The sequence below is a fragment of the Populus trichocarpa genome, chromosome 1, assembly GCF_000002775.5.
Source record: "Populus trichocarpa isolate Nisqually-1 chromosome 1, P.trichocarpa_v4.1, whole genome shotgun sequence".
Lineage (NCBI taxonomy): Eukaryota > Viridiplantae > Streptophyta > Magnoliopsida > Malpighiales > Salicaceae > Populus > Populus trichocarpa.
This window is the reverse complement of record NC_037285.2, coordinates 37061519-37080133: the sequence shown is the minus strand read 5'-3', so window position 1 is coordinate 37080133 and position 18615 is coordinate 37061519. Positions and strand designations below refer to the sequence as shown.

At 29.9% G+C, this 18615-nt stretch overlaps 2 protein-coding genes across 3 annotated transcripts; one reads left to right on the top strand and one right to left on the bottom strand.

The window, feature by feature from the left end:
• The first annotated feature begins 7784 nt into the window (after nt 1-7784).
• LOC7478703 (uncharacterized) lies at nt 7785-9829 on the top strand. Its single transcript, XM_002300293.4, has 3 exons — nt 7785-8214; nt 8375-8506; nt 9371-9829. Exons 1-3 carry the CDS (start codon nt 7915-7917, stop codon nt 9518-9520), a joined length of 582 nt encoding a protein of 193 aa, XP_002300329.4. The 5' UTR covers nt 7785-7914; the 3' UTR covers nt 9521-9829.
• Nucleotides 9830-11678: 1849 nt separating this feature from the next.
• LOC7478702 (EH domain-containing protein 1) lies at nt 11679-17548 on the bottom strand. Of its 2 annotated transcripts, XR_002980296.2 has the most exons (17): nt 17274-17548; nt 17101-17180; nt 16939-17007; nt 16799-16856; nt 16663-16718; nt 16536-16578; nt 16353-16414; nt 15783-15896; nt 15515-15617; nt 15316-15365; nt 14138-14266; nt 13800-14051; nt 13566-13645; nt 13038-13164; nt 12629-12772; nt 12271-12507; nt 11679-12058 (listed from the first exon to the last, which is right to left on the bottom strand). XR_002980296.2 is itself a non-coding variant. In XM_024595089.2 (16 exons), the coding sequence occupies exons 1-16, from the start codon at nt 17356-17358 to the stop codon at nt 12322-12324; spliced, it is 1638 nt and encodes a 545-aa protein (XP_024450857.1). In that variant the 5' UTR covers nt 17359-17547; the 3' UTR covers nt 12135-12321. The 2 variants fall into 2 exon arrangements, 1 of the variants encoding a protein (XP_024450857.1); XM_024595089.2 differs by lacking the exon at nt 11679-12058 and having other exon boundaries at nt 12135-12507; nt 17274-17547.
• Between the last annotated feature and the right edge of the window lie 1067 nt (nt 17549-18615).

The following is an 18615-nucleotide window of genomic DNA, read 5'->3' as shown; positions in this document are numbered from 1 at the left end:
AAAGAAGAAAAGTGGAAAATATAAAAATTGAGAAAAGAAAATGAGAATGAGAAAAATAAAGTGTCAAGTGAAAAACCAAAAGAGCAATAAAATTAAAAGAAGAAAAAAATTAAAGAAAAATAAGAAAAGTCAAAATATTGGTACAAGATATGGTTTTTTTATCCATATTTTTCTTGTACAAAAATATCATAATCCTTTCTAAGTATATCAAGTAAAATTTTCCAAATGTCAAATTAATGAAAACTTGGAGGATAAGTTAAGCCAAATAAGAGACAGAGGAGGGAAAACACACACCGCGAAAAAAAAAGAGAAAAAAAATAAAGAAGAAGAAGAAGAAGATCTTTTTCTTCCTCTCTCTTTCTCTCACAATTTTTCTTAGTCCGAATTTGATCTAGACCACAACATCTAATCCATCTTTTTGTAGTTTTCTCTTTTTGCCAATTATCTTTTTTCCTTCTCCTTCCTTTTTTCCTCTTCTAAGGGTATTTTAGATATATCACTCTGCAAATCAAAGATCAAAAGACTTTTTTCTCCTTATTCAATCTTGTAATAACAAATATATTATGTGAAAAATACTATATTACTCTTGAAAATATGCTATAAAACTTAAATTGTTAAGGATAAAACAATAATTTTATTATAGAAATCCACTATAAAAGATAAAATATATATACAGTGAAACATTAAATTATTTTAGCTTTTATTACAAGAGAGATCGGTAGTTCAACAAACCCAGAAGTTTGGTGGTGCAGTGAAGACTATATTTTAATCTTTTAAAATGTTATAGTTTCGATCTCCAACTTTTTGTTAAGGAAATTCAATTTTGGAGGGTATTGTAGATATATCACTGTATAAATCAAAGATCAAAAGACAAATACCATTACTCTTGAAAACCACAGGTCCATTCACTGCCAATGAAACGCATGTTTGAGTCATCTATCTTGGACAAAAGATGTTAGTGGCAGCATGGTAGTTAAGATGGATGACGAGGGTATTATGCACAGTGATGCATAAATGATGATCAAAAGTATGAAGTGGTGCATTTGGAAAGCAAAACGAGATTTGAGGGCAAAGGTCGTATTCATTACGAGGTGTCTTCACGTATCAAACAGTCTTTTGTCATGTATGCAGAGCCAAGATATTTCTAAAAAACTAGGAAAGCTTATCTTCCTTTCTCTACTATTTCAGTCCCTCTAGTTTTATAAATTGTAATTTTAAATTAAAAGTTCATTTTATTTATTTTTTAATCAACAAATTTGATAGAAAAGAAACAATTGCTAAAAAAACAATGAAGATAAGAGAAAATTATCGGTTAACCATGTTTTAGCAACTAAAATGATAGATTTTTAAGGCTAGGTACATCGGTCTAGTAAGCCCACATGACTGACTTTTTTTATTTAATTTAAATTTAATTTTTTTGAAAATTAATTAATTTAAAATATTTTAAATATATCAATTTATTAAATTAAAACTAATTATAACGCTTAGGTGGGTTGAATTGGATTGTGACTTCATAATTTGTTTTGATTTACTTTTTATGAGGTTATTCTTGTCTCATAACTCGGATTACAAGTTTGACAGGTTAACTTGAGTTAGCTTAAATCATTTTTTGTCCTTTATTTAATTGAACTTATTTTCAATTTTATCATGGTTTTATGACCAGGATCGCGAGTTTAGCAGGTTAACCCGAGTTTATGCGGATCTTTTTTTATACTTTTTTAATTGATTTTTTTCATCCTTCAACATGAGATTAATTAAGAATGATGTAATATAATTTTTTTTATTTGCTTTCTTGGGATTATCATTCTTCAACTCGGTTCATGAATTCGACAAGTTAAATTAGATTGACTGAGTCGATCCAATATGTTGTTGTCTCGATATTTTTTTTAAAAAAAAATGTCTTGATCTTTTTACTCAAAATACTTCTTTGTCGTTCGTCTAGGTTTTTTTTAGAACTGCTAAGTTGATCAGGTCAACCATCACATAGTTAGATTTTTTTATACTAGAAAACACGTTGACAATGCTTAAACATTTATTTTGTGTTAATTTTTTTTATCCAATCCCGCAATGCAACACATGCTAATGATCTAGTTCTTACATAAATAGATGAGATGAGGATATTTTTTGAAATATGAATAAAGGACAAATGAACTTTTTATCTTTCTACCAAACTTGAAAAAAAAACTACAGACATAAGTACCGTTTGGAATAATGACACTTAAATGACATTTTCTTTCTTTCTTTTTTACCTTTTCTCCCTTTTACTTTTTCATTTCCTCTCCTACACCAAAACCACCATATCACCAAACCATGCCTCCATTGCAACCCAAATCACCACTAAACACCTTGCCATTGCCATTCAACAACTCTAGTAGTGTTTCTTATGTTGGCCTAACAATCTCTCCATTGTAAGAACTAACACCCAAAATAACAAATTCGACAACCTCCCTTCAAAGTTTTAATCCACTTTCATTTTCTAGTAGTGATTGTCATTACCTTTATCACTAAGGTTAAACAATTTCAAGCTCCATTTCAATAATTGTTAGTTTTCCTAACATTATTAGATGCATCCTCTGCTTGTCTAACAATTACTACAGTCTTTAATGTGTGTCACCGCTATTTTTATGTAGTTTTTAAAGCAACTTTTGAGGTATCTTTGATCCTTCTTCCTTCCACTTTCATGTTCAACTTTTGATTTTTAGTAAATTTTATTTAGTTTTCATTTTTATTTGATATTCTAAGTGTATTATATTTGAACCATAAAATCTTTGGAAATCAAAGACCACTAAGGTTTTGAGGTGAAATAAAATGGGTGTATAAAGCATCATTACGAGGATGGGTTATGTTGCTCAGTGGATTTAAAATACGAGAGAGCAATTTTATCTTGATTTTGACTATCAACCATATTGTGTTTTGTTATATTTTTGTGTTGATTTTGAGGTCCTTGTAAGGCTTACAACTTGCTAACATGTTTAGTTCTAGATGTGTTTTGGTGTCATTTCTGGATTTAAATGTTTTTTTCATTCTCACATATGTTTAATATTGTATTCATGTTCTTTTTTGTTTTTTTAATGCATTCATTTTGTAATAACCCAAATGTGACCCCAATTTTTATGCAAATGTCAATAAAAGAAATCCAACAAAACATAAAAAATTCATTCTTCATAAAATTCATCATTGTCCAAAATTTATTAATTATATTATTTTTTCATTATTTTTAGCTAATTTTACATATTTCACATATTTTTGGCAAGCATGAAAAAAAAGAAAAAAAGAGAGAGATGAAAAGAAAAATCAAGCAAAGAAAAAATGAGTGTGGATGGAGTGAAAGAATCAAGAGAATAATTTTAAACTCAAATGAGATAGGAAAAGAAACACACACCACAAAAGAATGATAGACACAAAAAAGTAATCAATGAGAAACCCACACAAAAAAAAGGATAATATGTATCTAAAAAAGAATGGCCATAATTCATTTCTCTCTCACTCTTTCCCTTTATTTTCCTCCTTTAGCAACCCGCTAGAATCTAATGGGTTTATTCTAGCAGAAATTATTTTTTTATTTTTTTTTCCTTCTTATCTTCCATTTCTTTCTCTTTCTCTTTCTCTTTTAACTTGAGTTTCTCTCATTCTTTTTACACTAAAAATTACTATGGTGATAATGACTTCAACCTCTTTGTCCAACCCAATAGTAACCATTGATTCTAGAAACAATGCTAACCTTTATAGAAAATCAAATAAGTAGAGGACAATGTTAATAAAGGAGAATCAATTTTAGCCATCCCCTTCTATGCTTTTGATATGCTCTATTGGCTGTGGTTATCCTTACTACCTTCATTAATGACAAGTATAGATCCCAAGGTTTATTTTAAACCTAGCCACTTGCCAAGAAAACATTGAAAAAAATCTCACTAGTGGCCATAAATTGTCAAATTATTGTAGTCCAGCACCAACAATGATCCAACAACTTTCAGATTAATTTTTAAGGGTATTTTCATCCTTCTCTTCCTCTTTTTTATTTATTTTAAATTATTCTTAATGTTTAAATTTACTTTTTAGTTGATGTGAAATGTTAGGTCATGCTAGTTTGTGATACCACAAAGTATGATGTTATCGAGGAAAGTTTATGGTGAAATAATAAAGATGCTCAATGTTTCATGATGAAACTAGGAATATGAGATTATGAGTTCTTATTGATTGAGTTATTGGAAGTATAATGGTTAGAGATCAGAACCTATCAATTTTGAAAAAGAAAATTAGGAAACAAATAAAAGGAGATTTTGAACCAAAGAAAGATAGGAGAGGGAAGAGATCATGACTCGAGATGATAAAAGGAGGTTATTTTTACCATTAAAAAGAGGAGAAACAAGAAAGAGAGAGTTAGAAGAAACCATACGCTATAGTGGAATGCTTCTTCAAATGATTCCAAGTAAGAGAAGTTTTATTCTTTTTCTTAATTTTTCTTTGATGTATTTTAATATGAACATAGTTTTATTTTATATTGATTATGTACTAAATCTTATTATTTGAGGGCTTTGATATAGTCTAGTTTTGATCGCACAATTTAAATTTCAAGTTATTTTATTTCTATTTTTTTATATTTTAAGTTTTTATCCTTGATCTTGTTGCTTACAATTTTCTAGCAAATTATTGTTTGATTTAATAAATCATAATGAGATCAAGAGGTAATATATTATTAGAAGTTTTTAGGACTAAACACCATTAGTTAAGCAAAAAATAAAGATACTTTACTGCAATTAGTGTGATTTTATATTAAAAAAATTCAAAGAACTTAATGAATCTTCAAATAATTATATTTACACAGAGATATGTTGAATTATTAGGTGAAAATGTTTTTAATGTTGTTTGAGAGAAAACATTAAATAATTAAAAGATCTTTTAATCATCAACATGAAGATTTGAGATTTTATAACAAGAAATAATAAATTGTGTGGGACTAACTATGTGAAATCAAAAGCTCTAGATTTATTTTTTATTATCTCTATAATCATAAGTTTTATTTTTTGTTCTTTTAATTTACTTTTGTCAAACACTGTAGTTTAATTTAGATGATCAACTCTATAAAATCTTAGTTCTATTTCTAAATTGTAACTATTTTGATAAATCTCAATATTCAATAGCATAATTAGTTCTTGTGGGTTCGACACTCTTTTCTTTAGAAAAAATTTACTACTTGTGATGATTTTGTTCTCTTGTAAAGATTTATCACATTTGTTAGTGATGAACTAAACAACATTGATTTCACAAAGGGGTTAGTTGCACACTTTCCACAATAATCAGTGATTTGATGATGTATTCCGTTATTGATTGGTTCTTATAATTTAATAAAACTAATTATTTAATCCTTGTAGTTTTATAAAATACATATTTAATTTCTATAGTTTTAAATTTATTTATAATTTAATAATGTTATCAATTTGAAGTTCTTTTCAATTTTTTTCTTAAATATAGAGTAAATGTAATTAGGTTCAACAACAAAATTTGATAACAATGAGTTATATTTGTTAAAAACAAATGTTAAATTAGGAATGTTAGCATCAATTAGACACTATTTGCAAAGAATAATTAATCAATTTTGGCAAATTGATTAATGAAAGTTATAATTATATTATGAAATAAACAAAAACAAATTGGGTTTTTTACTATTCATATACCACATGCCTCCACACTTCACTGTCATTATTTATGGTCAATTTTTCCTTTTATGTCCTTTAATATTTTTTTTTTACACTTTGTTTATTAATTTATTTTTTTCAATTTCATCGTGGCAAGTCAAGTTGGCATGGTTTTAAATGTTGAGATTTATTTTGATTAGCATGTTCTAATATACTTGATGTGAAATTGAATATTCTAGCATTAAATTAAAGGCTAATTTTATAAAATTGAATTTTAGGTTATTCTTAAAGTAAAAGATTGCAAGAACGAGGACCAAGATTATCTTTTAAAAAAAATCAGAGCTTAAACTGTTCAAAATGCTCAAAAGATTTTAATTTGGTCCCTTAAGTTTTATCATTTACATATTTGGCCTCTATTCTTTTTAACTTTTATATTTTAGTCATAAAACTTTAGTTATTTTGCATTTTAATTTTTGATTGTTGTTAAAAGAGAGAGAAATTTGCTAGAAAAGAAAAAAGAGAGAGAAAACTCTTAGATGACTAAATTCTTGTGTTTATGGATTTATCTTTAAGATGAGAACTCAATAGAGATGGTTTCTACCTTTAATGATGTCTAGAAAACTAGATCAAGTAGTCCAATTAAAATGTGTTTTGTGGTTAAAAATTAGGTTTTAAAGGTTTATATGACATATTGTTTTTTCATTTTTTTGGATCAACAATGTAGAAATTCTAGTTTTGGGGATCAAAAACTTGAACCCTATCTTTTCGATCATCAAAATCACCTTTAAAGACCATAAAATATTACAGGCAAATAATGCGTCAACCTTTTCATTTAAGAAAAATATGAGCAAACAACATGAAAATCAAATAGGCACGCGAGTATGGTCTTCTAAGCCCAAATGCATTTAGATTTTTTAGTTTGGAAGAGACATGCAAGTCTATCCTTCCAACCTAGGTGATTCACCTTTTAAAAAAAGAAAAAAAAAGAAAAATAGCCATTGATTGTTTTATCTTAATAATTATTCAATTATGTTATAGTTTTAAAATAATATTAGAGCTTTTTATAATAATATTAAAAATTATTTTTTCAAAATAATTATATATGAACCAAATATGGATTTTTTTTATTTGCTATGTGAATAAAGTATTTATTTTGTTGTTTTTATGATGTTTTTTATATAATTCTCTCAAATTTATTATTTTTATATATTTTTTAATACATTCATGAATTTATCTATTCATGATTTGTTTTCTTTTATTATAACTTGCTTTTAAGATTATGATAAGTTTGTATTTAAAAAATAATTTTTCTGATAAAAAAGATATGTTATTTTTCCAAAAATAAAATAAAAAGAAACACATGATTAAAAAAAATATTTTTCTTTTTTTTGAATTATTTGAATATTTATTTTGATTTCCTTAAGTTTTCATTCAATGAAGCACATTGTTAATAAAAACTATAAAATATATGTTTTTTGTGAAAAAAAATTTATTTACATGAACAATAAAACAGAATTTGGATTAAAAAAATATATCTTTTATTTCTTAAAAGGTACATTTTAATTATTATATAATTAAATAAAAGAATTCAAGAGGTGTCCCTTGTTACGCATCAAATATTTGCATGTATATTTTTTACAACTTAAAAGGAAAATCAACTTAATATTTAATTGCTTTTAACCATTCTTTTTATGATTTTTTTCAGTTAATTTATTTTATGTAGATATTATTTTTAAAATTTTCAATTAAAAGATTATATGATACTTAAGAAACAAATTCCAATGCTAATACCTTATTCTTTTATATTAAATGCAGCTAGCACGGGTACCCTGCCTGGTCACCTCTCAAATATCAGAAAAAAGTTAATTACCGTAAACAAATGTAGCCAAATTGTTTCATTTTCAATTCAATATGAGAACGACATCGTTGGCTCTCAAGCTTAGCGTGTGCGTGTGAAAGTGTGGTTATAATTATCTTTTTAAATGTTTTTTATTTTAAAATACATTAAAATAATTTTTTTTTATTTTTTAAAATTATTTTTAATATTAATATATTAAATTTGAAAATATTAAAAATATATTAATTTAAAATAAAAAATAAAATAAAAATTTTTTGAAGTTTTTTAAAAGCATTTTTTAAAGCCATGTCGGTCCTTAAGGGCTTTGCCTCAACTCCCAGCGAGCAGTCCTCACGTATCCTCTGCTCTGCTGAATTATATCTTTTACCCAAAAAACCGGCGATTCCTGAAAAACAAAGCCGAGATTTTGGGGTGAGAAAAATGGAGGGAGTGGGATCTCGGTTGGGCCGGTCTTCGTCTCGGTACGGCCTATCAGCGACGGCCGCTGTTCTTAATGGCCCCGTCAGGAAGTGGAAGAGGAAATGGGTCCACGTGTCCCCTTCTCCCACCCTCAATTACCGCAACAACAGCCACTCCAACGGCCATAACAACAACAACAACAACAACAACAACGGCTCTCGCCTCCTCCTCTGTCGGTGGACTCCACTACCCCCCTCTGGGGCCACCGCCGCTACCTCCTCCTCCGAGGATCCACCTAAACGCAAATTCCGTTACACCCCAGTAAGTAAAACACAACCTGGCATGAGTTTTTGTTAGTGAATTTTGTTTCTTGTTTTTCACTTGCTTGCTATTTTGGTTCTGCTAATTACTTTGTAGAAGATATGGAATTAAGTTAGAAAACTGTTATTTTATTTTTATTTAGTATTTTCTTATGTTGTAGATTGCTGTACTGGAGGAACGTAGCAAGGTAGAAAAGAAGGTTGAACAAGAAGTTGAGAAGCAGTTGGTAGGGTGGCTAACTTCTAAGGATGATAGACAAAATATTGGAGATGGTCTCAAGAGTGAAATTCAGGTCTCACCCTCTTACAACACTTTTTACCGCGAATTATATAGCTCTTTTTTTTTTTTTTTTAATGATTACTTTTCGTGTATACCGTTATCGTATCCCATTATTTCCCACATTTTGATGCTAAGAGTTCTTAGTAGGTTTAAATAAGAGATGGTTTGCTCTTGCTATTTTTTGGAGAAGTTGGGAGAAGTTGAGTTGAGACGATATCATCCTGCCTGACCATTTTTTCTTGGAATTTTTTGAGGCAGACAGATCACCTCATCTGAATGCCTCAAGCTTGTGAAAGTAAAATGGTTTTAGGATTCTGTCTAGACAAGTAGAAGATCAAAAGGCAATCTCATACCCTTTTTTTCTTTTTCTTTTTGAGGACTTGAGATGTTAGTTCAATTATGATTTGAGAATTCCACTCCCCAAATGAACTATTTGAAGAAATTTCAGATACCTGTTAAAAGTCTTATTTTACATGAAACTTTTGCACTTATAATTGAACCTAGAATTGTTTTATATTATTTGCTCATGTATTTGGATATTCAAACCTTTGATTCTTTTTTCATCAGGCAAATGGTCAACCTTTCCAAGACTTATTTTGGGAAAATTATTTTTAAAGTTTGACCATTATATTTGTTGCTAAACGCAACAGAATTCATGGTTTGTAGCTGTCAAAAACTTGATCACCGCCCCAAATTTAGGTTGGCAAACTCCCAATGGGTTCCCAGAATGCATGTCTTCCAATGGCAATGAGAATGCATTTTCTTAGTTGTTTCCGTTCTAGCAGATGGAAGTTTTGTTTTCAAGGATGTCGAGGCTTCAATTTGTTGAATTCTCTCTTTAATATTGGTGTTAAACAGGAATCTGTTTCCCCTGCAGGATTCAAACATGAGCCATTTGGATTTGGATTTGGATTTGCGCTTAAAAGGCCTCAACAATGATCTTGACTCTGTTGGCCAAAGCGAAGAGGATCAAGTGAAGAAAGCAAGCTCAGGTGGGTTTGGACGAGTGGTTGACCCAAGAAACTGAAGCCAATGAGTCATGTGCTAGTATGAAAGTCTGAATTGGTTTCTCATTCTGATGCTTGTAGCATGTTAATACAACTCTTTTCTATTAGATTAAGTAGCATTGCTTCACATTGTAATTAACCGTAGGCTTCTTGTCCAGTTTCTCGATGAAGGTTCTCTGCACTAGCTGCTGCTATCTGTATATATTTTCAACCCTCATAGCTTATTGTACCCTTTGTGCGTATTGTTTTTAGTACCATTACTACGACTCTGCAGCAGACAACTATCTCATCTGTTGTCTTGTTAAGAATTTCCAGATTAGAATTGCAAATCCTGTACTCTTCGCTTCTGTTATAAAATGCAACAGTGTGGATTGAGGCTGACCCAAAAAAGAAAAACTGAATGGGGTGGTCAAAACGATGTTACCCTAGATACAATGCATTGGGAATAATGTTTTTACTATGTTGCCCTTAAAAAAAACCATAAAGGGTGAAATTGTTACTGCACAAGGACCATGTGGGTATTTTAGAATTGATCTAGGTTAAAACGAGCAGTGTGTATTTTCTTTTCATAGTAAAATGAAATAATTTCAATGCTTTTAAAAGTAAGAAAATATAAGGTTTAATATTTCTAAAAGTCCTAATAATAACTAAAAAATAAATAAAATAGTAGCCCAATTAATCTAAATAAGACTAAAGTTGTTTTCGTCATAATAGTACTATCGAAGCTCAACTTCAAGTGCATAATCCTCCTTCATCTTAATGAATTAGAAGACGACCCATATATTATTAGAAATGTATGGATGTCAACTTTCTAGTATTACGTTTCCTTATATAGATCCATATATGATAAAAAAATAGAAAAAAAGTCAAAACTGGTAGATTTGAATCTTCTTATTCCAATCTTTTTGTAATGTTTGAATGCCCATCTAGAAGCCCTTCTTGAACATGAATTAATTTAATCAAGGCTTGTACTTAGCTATTTAATATCTTCTTGAAGTTCACCTTAGCTCATGTGTATTGAAGAAGTCTATCGAAAGCATTTTTGAACCTCTTAACTCTAAATCTTGTCATTTGACCAACTAGAACCTCTAACGGATCTCTTGGTATTGCTTAGATTACATCAACTGTCTTCAAACAACATGTGTGACTGATTCTGGTTGCCAAAAATATCGTTCCTGGGCAGTATTCGATTTGTCTTGATGGTCCCTCCATGGATTGGTAGTGTGTGCACGCATTTTGACCTCCGGTTTGGTGCTAGCAGCCACCTTTTTTTTTCATTCTTTTCTCTCTCCTACTCGATTCTTGCCCCCTACCCTCCAATTTTTCAAATAAGCCCTTCAAGTTTTTCATTCATTTTGATTTAATCCATGTTCTTTTGACTACTATTTATTTTATTTGAAATAATTAATAATATTGGAATTGTTTTTCAATTTCATCATCGTTTGGTTTTTTCATTTGTCAACTTTGGTGATCATTTTTTTTATTGTTATTTATCTAATTTGAGATAATTTTTAGAATTGATTTTTTTTTTTACGATTTCATCATCCATTGTTTTCTATCAGATTTTATCTTTATTCTTTTGATTTTTTTTTAATCTGACAGATTTTTTAAAATTTATATTTTTCTTATGATTTTATTCTTTAATATTAAATTGGTTTGGATTTAAGCTTTTTAGTTGCGCCCATGTCTAGGATTTCACGAGTTGAAAGTTTGAGAGATTAACCCAGCTTTAGAAGATTCACTCGGGTTTGCTTGTTTTTTTTAATCATTTTTTAAAGCTAATAATTTTTTTCAATTTTATCCTTAACATTTATTTAATTGGAGATTAAGCTTAATTTTTTTTATCTGCTTTCTACATCCTTTTTTTCTTATTTAATTGAGTCATCTCGAGTCTTTTTATTTGTTGTTTTTTGTTATATTTATGTTTTAAAAAGAAATTTTATTCTTGAATTAAGTAGAATTAATTAATTGAATATAGGTATGATATGCTCACTTCATGATGTTTAAATAATAATTTAAATTAAATTATTTAATCCGAATAATTAAATAGAATTATTTAATTCATGACTATGTACTTTCAAATTTACAAGACAAATAATTTTATTATGGGAAAATTATCCTCATCATCATTCGATTTACTCTATTTTATACTTTGCCTCTAACATCCTTGTAAAAATAAGTCATAAAAAAATACATGATTAATTTAAATTACTGACAATAATTTCTATTTAATAACTAAAAACTCATTGCAATATTAATATTACAACTTTACTAAAAATTAAAAAGGAACTACAACTTGGAATTTCATCAAACACTCTAATTTCATAATTTTTTTATCAACACAAACCTAATAAATTGCAAGGTAGTCGAAGAAACCCAAAAGATGTCACTTAGTCTTTCATGCCCAGTAGCAGCAATCACAAATCACACCCAAAACTGAGGAAATTGGAAAGATCCATTTACTTTTAAAGATTGGCTATCTTTTTGTTCACAACAATATTGTAGACCTTAGAGATGCAGAAGTCAATGGCCATGAATTGCTTGAATTTGTACGTTATCTACAATGACAAGATGTATCACGATGATATCCGAACAAGTAACTTTCGATACAAAAATCAACTAACAAATATTGCATTAATGATTAACCTTTTCTTTCTTTCCAATTTAAGAATAGCCATGAACAGAAGCCATTGCATTACTTCATACATAGTTTAATACATTCGAATCAGCCATGCTGTAAATGTCAACAATTAATGAGCAGAAAGCTTACCCAGACAGAGAAGCTCACACCCTCTATCCAAATGGGATTCCTATGACTGCTTTAATCGTATGGGTTTCTGAAGTTTTTTAACAGGTCTGGGATGTCATAACCTAGCATGTCATCCACAGCTTGTATCATTTTAGGCTTTAATTTCTCAAACTTGTCGAAGTTGTAACCACTCAGAACCTCCCTGAATTGCTCCACGTTTGGGAAATCACCTGGAGGTAAATGGAACTCCCTTTGGACCTGCATGAACATGAATAATGTCAATATTGTATATTTTATCCAGTGCAAAATTAAAACAAAAAACAAAAAGTCAACGTTGTCTGCAAGGATGATAAAAGCAGAGAAAAAGGAGTGCTGCAACCTTTCCAAACTCCTCTGCCAAATTATCAAGAAGTCTCTGTTGAGCCTTTGCTTTGCCCATCATTGCGGGCATCTCCTTTTTAAGATGGCTAATAATGTAAGCATGTATCTTGGCAGCTCTAGCACGTTTAACGAATTCATTTATCTGTGAGAAAAAAATTTCATTGAAATCCTTCAAGTAAAGCGATTCCAAGGGACAAGTTCAAATTCCTAATGAAAACGAGTTGGAGAATATGTTCAACTAAGGAACAATCTTCAGTTTCCTCATAAACATAATTTCGAAAACCAGAATTAACCTGAGGTGAAGGTTCATTACTTTTCAAAGCCAAGTTATGACTTTATATGCATTTGCAGGCATCTGTCTTACATGGTTGTCCTATGTTTTATTAAAACAAAAACAATAAACTCACCCGACGATCACAAGCCTTTTTTGGTATATTTTTTAGATCAGAAAGAAGGTCCTCCTGTTCTTTCTCGAAAAGTTCTTTCCCAATTGGACCAACAGCAGCTTCATTTACTGGTTTGTCATTGAATGAGCTGCAATGGTAAACATCAATTTTTCATGACAGGAGCAAGCTCAGTTTCTCATGAAGCTAGGTTATAAAGCAAAGGCTAGAGGACCACAAGTTATTGGCAATAGCGTAAGCTGATGTATTTGCACAATAAATAAATAAAAAAAAACCACCTATGCTCAATGAGTTCAAACAAGCAGAGTAGTCTATGCAATACAAGAGGGTGTGAAATAAAGCACGAACAAATCAATGCCATTGATCAACAGCCTTGATTAAGCCCTCTTTCTCATATAAAAAACTTTTCCGCAACAAAACTTATCCTACAGCCCAACTTCTGTAATTAATGAGCGAAAGAAAAATCTTGACAGTTTGTTAACTTAACATATTAGAGTGATATTAAACTAAATTTATTGATAGAGAGCTTACCCAATATAGACACGCATAACTTCTGGAGTATTGAGAACTTTCCCAAGTGACCACATTAAAGCTCCATAGACTCTCATAAGCTGCATAATAGAACAAAAATCTGTAAACAAATGGTTCTTTTATAGCTTCTATATTACATATGTATTATAAGTAAATGTGTCTACATGATTTATACATACACACATTAATTGAATTGAAGATTGAAAAAAATGAATTAACTTAGTAAATTCTTACTTGCTGAGTATCCACTTGATCTGCCTTGTTGAGAACAACACGAATTTTGTCATCATGACCGTGTAAAGATGAAATAACACGCTTGAACTCATCACTGACATCAAGTTTGTGAGGATCAAACAGAAGGAGAATGAGGTCACATTTTGCAGCAAACCATGATGTTACACCTGTAAAATCATAAGCTCGTTGTGTCCGTTGTTTTTCTCCTGATAAAACTCCAGGTGTGTCCACAAATGTAATATGCTCCAGCAGCTTGAAACACGATAATGAATGAGATCTTCAGATGCTCCAGAACCAAAATCAGGAAATCTCAGTGTTTTTTAGATTCTAACACTTACAGGATGTGGCATTTGAGAACATTCAAATTTTGACAAAAATGCAGTTCCAAAAGTTGTGAGTCCACTGAATGGCATATCAGCTTGAACTGCAATTGTGTTGCCTGGAACACTTCTTTCATCAGTTCCAGACTACACTAGACAACAATTAACATGCAATCAGTATTGGTAAAATAATGAACAGATTAGTAAGAGTAAGAAATGACCACAACAAAACAATGAGTGCTAGTCTTTCCAGTAAAACTAATACAGACCAACTGCTAACAAAAAAAAAAAAAAAAAACGAGCTAAATTTCCCGAAATAGTTTTCCCAAATCAACTTGCTGATAAAGCTCAGCAATTAGTGGAGTGGTGCCCAGGAGCCACCATCAAATGCTGAGATTCATCAGAAAACTCCAAACTACATGTTGACTTTACCATAATTCTGGTTAGCCATGAGCTAATTTAATTTCTTTACTTCACAACTAATTTTTAAATCCCTGATTTTTGGTTAGCCATGAGCTAGTGGTAGCTGGACCATTTGCATTAAAAGCCCAATGAGCATTAACCACGTGACTGCAGAGAAGTTCATCAAAGCTATTGCCGAACTAAATTTACATAAACATCCCCAATTTGAACAGTTACATGAAGCATCTCCAACTTTAAAGTAGACAGGTAAGTGTAACAAGTAATGCTTGAAGTTCTATTAAAAGAAATCAAAAAGCAAATGGTAAAACTGAAAAGGATCCAACAGATATATAAACATGGAAATGAATTGGACTCTGCTTTAAAGGTTGATGGTTAAGACCAAACAAGCTTACAAATCAATACAATAATAATATTTATAAGTAAACCAGTCAAGAAATTATAAGGTCACATCAATACAAAAATCATCAAGATGTAGCAGTGTTGAAGAAAACCAACCAAAGAAGACAAAGCAACCAGGGAAAATAAAACAGCACTAGCAAAACTTTAACCAATTACTGATAACAATAGGAGGAAATTAGAACATTGATTAAATGAAAAAGGCAGTTCTCCTGATGTTAAATTCCAATAATTCTAATTTTCAAGAACCTTAAGAAACTGCACAAGACAAATCAGACAAAGCAAACACAGACAAGAATAAATGAATGATTTTATTGTTGGCAAGTAATACCAGACAGTACTCATGGAAACATAACAGATAATAAATTTTTTTATACCATTACAACAACAAATCTGTCCGTTGTAGGCTCAGGTCCAATATGAGCTCCTGTAGCAAAATACAAGGGAAATCAGTACAAGGAAACAAAGCAATTCTTACTTAGCACACCCCCCCCCCCCCCACACACACACACGCACGCGCATGCACGCTGTGTGTGTGTGTGTGTGTGTGAGTGAGAGAGAGAGAGAGAGAATCACCTGGATAACTGCTTCTAAGTAAATGCTTAATGAATGTAGTTTTTCCAGTTGAGTATTGACCCAAAAGCATAACCATAGGTTTGGCATCAAAATCACTATTTGTCTGCAGCGAACAACACATCCACAAACAGATAAGTTCATATCAAGGATAATTTTTTTTTCCTTCTGGTTAAATAGACAAGAACAAATCAAGGATACTATTAAATATATTTTCATGCATATCCAGAAAAACTGAGCTCAAAAGTTTTTGGGCATATTATCCACTCACCAAGGCTGGAGATACAAAATCATTAAAACGATAAGTAACTTCTAATGGCTTCAGCTTCTGAATGTACAGTCTCTTCAAGCCGTCAATTATTGATGTAACAGAGGACAGTGATGCCTGTGAATATATCATGAAATTGAAGCTCACAGAGAAGACAGGCTTTGACTAAAAACAGGTGCATTTATCAAAAAATGAAACAGAATATAATAAGGCTATGAAAAATATATATTAGAATTATTAACGAATAGGATTCAGATTAAATGTTATCACAGGAAAAATCTTCCATTTCAACAGGCAAAAGCATTGCACGTACACAAATTAAAAATAAATGGAAACGCAAATAAATTAACAATAACAAGAAGTAAGTTTCGAGTCTCCAATTAAGCAATCCATATACAGTGTCAGGCAATTAAGAAGAGATAAATTCCGGTTAGGATTCGGTACACCAGTTATCATTGTCATCACAAACATCTCAATTGTTGCTAATGAAATATGAAACTTCTGAATGAAGTCTAAATACCAAACTGGTTTTACAAACAGGCACCAATTCAGATAAAGAACATAAACACGAACCTTTCTTGATGGTTTTGAAGAAAACCAATTTGCCGAAGGTGTTGATTGCACTGTCGGAGTACCTGCATTGCTGGAAATTAGTGAAAGCACGATAATAATTAAGTAAAACAAAGAGCAAGCGCCATTACAAAATTATTGAAAGCACGATAATAATAAAATAAAACAAGGAGCAAGCCCCATTACCATTTGCTTCATTATCATTTGATTTCAAAGAACGCCTTTTCTTCTGCACACCAAAATTAAAAAAAAAAAAATCATATGAGAATGAATAAGGAAAAACCAATTATAGCCGCAGCACACGTTCACTTACCGCCATTAACGCATCCAAACCTTCCATGGACGGAGGTTTAAGACTTTGAAAGTCAACTGCAATATCATTTAATTACATTATATTATTAAATTCCAATATCAAATTAAGTTGTTCAATTTATATATACACATCTTACCATCGCTATTGAGGATATCATTTGTTATTTCACGCCCAGATTGCGCCAGAGAAACTAACTACAAATCAAGAAAAACATAAAAAGATAATTTAATTTTAATTAATATTAAAATTAAAATTAATTAACTAATTAATGCAAACCTGCATAGCAATGATGAACTCGATGAAGCCAAGATATCCCTGTCGCTTTGAATCTGCAATGGCCCATACCTTTCAAAAATAAAAATAAAAATTAGTATGTATATTTTCTTCACCATGAGATTTTTATTAAAGAAAAAAAAATCAAGAAATAAATGAACGAACCGGCTTGAGATCCTGGCGAGATAATTTAGACAATGAAAAGAATTTGGTAGCATCATTACCAGTAATTCGACCATCACCATCTTTAAAAAAAAAAATTATTATTATTATTATCATCGAAAGTAGCAGAAACAAACTAGGAGAGGAAAACAAAGGAAGGAAGAGATTGTAGTGACCTGAATCGGCATAATGAAACCACTCTTGATACATGGTTTTTTGGTCTTTCGAGCAGGAACCAATAGCGCCTGAAGATATTTCCATTCTCTTGAAAATATCACAAAACTGTATCACTCTTGAAACGAAACCAAATAAAAATTTCTTATTTCCGATTAAAAGCAAAAATATGAAAAGAAAAGAAAGAAGCCTTTAAGGTTGGACTGTTTTCGTAATTGCTCTGCCCCGGTACTTCCGGGGGACAGAGACCTCCTTGCCGACGCAAAGGGTCCCTTGAGTTAAAATTTTGGAATACGATGTCGTTTACATAAGATTCCAAGGGGTGATGCAACCGCATTTTCCTGAAACAGGAACGGTTGGATCTAAAATATGACCGAGGTTTACAAAAAAACAATTAAAAATAAATTTATATTTTTTTATTATTGTTTTGATATATTAACATTAAAAATAAATTTAAAAAAAAATAAAAATAATATTTTTAATACATTTGCAAATAAAATACAATCTTTACTGTATTCTTAAGCATGCTCTAAATGGAACTAGTTTCATTGTTCTCTATGATTTTTTTTCTAAACATTAAAAAACAGATATTGTTAAATTTTTATAATTAAAAAAATATTTAATTATAAACTAAAAAGTTTATATGTGAATTTCATAAAATAAATTAAGAATTATATTGTCTAATAAATTTATTGATTTTAATTAAAAATTAAGTTGAAAAAATAAAATAAAAATGTTATTTTTTAGAAAACAAAAAAAAAGCTAAATATTTGTTTTAGTTTGAAACTAGATCCTAAATTTTTTTTAATTGATTTAAATTAATAACATAAAATTTTATTTTATTAAATTAAGTATTAACTCTTAAGAAAAACATGAGGATATTATGTCTAGGGATATCTTGTCACCTGGGATTTTGGTGATTGGGTTCTTAACAAAATTTCTAAACATAAAAAATAAAAAATTAGATTTATAATTGGTTCTATCAAATCTTGATGAACTACCTGTCAATCTAAAACTTGATGAGACATAACTTGTTTTTTTTACTTGTAAATATAAAAAAAATATAAAATTAATTTATGAATATTTAGGCTACCTAGATTATTTCTTAACTTTTGATATGGATAACTATATAATTTTCATCGAGATGAATTATTTTTTTATTTTTTGATGTGGGATAACTATACAATAATTTAAGTTTTTTATAGTTGATATTCATATGGATTGTTTCTTAATTTTTTTGATGTATGGTAACTATATATATCCTTTATTTACATGAATTATTTCTTAAGTTTTTTCCTAGATTATTTATTAGCTCTTTAATGTGATATAATTATATTACACTAC

Coding starts and splice junctions, on each gene's coding strand:
- LOC7478703 (XM_002300293.4), top strand. CDS start 7,915: ATGGAGGGAGTGGGATCTCGGTTGGGCCGGTCTTCGTCTCGGTACGGC. Junction 8,215..8,374: donor GCAAATTCCGTTACACCCCA/GTAAGTAAAACA, acceptor CTTATGTTGTAG/ATTGCTGTACTGGAGGAACG. Junction 8,507..9,370: donor GTCTCAAGAGTGAAATTCAG/GTCTCACCCTCT, acceptor TTTCCCCTGCAG/GATTCAAACATGAGCCATTT.
- LOC7478702 (XM_024595089.2), bottom strand. CDS start 17,358: ATGGAAATATCTTCAGGCGCTATTGGTTCCTGCTCGAAAGACCAAAAA. Junction 14,052..14,137: donor GTTCTCAAATGCCACATCCT/GTAAGTGTTAGA, acceptor TCGTGTTTCAAG/CTGCTGGAGCATATTACATT. Junction 12,508..12,628: donor TGGCAGAGGAGTTTGGAAAG/GTTGCAGCACTC, acceptor ATGTTCATGCAG/GTCCAAAGGGAGTTCCATTT.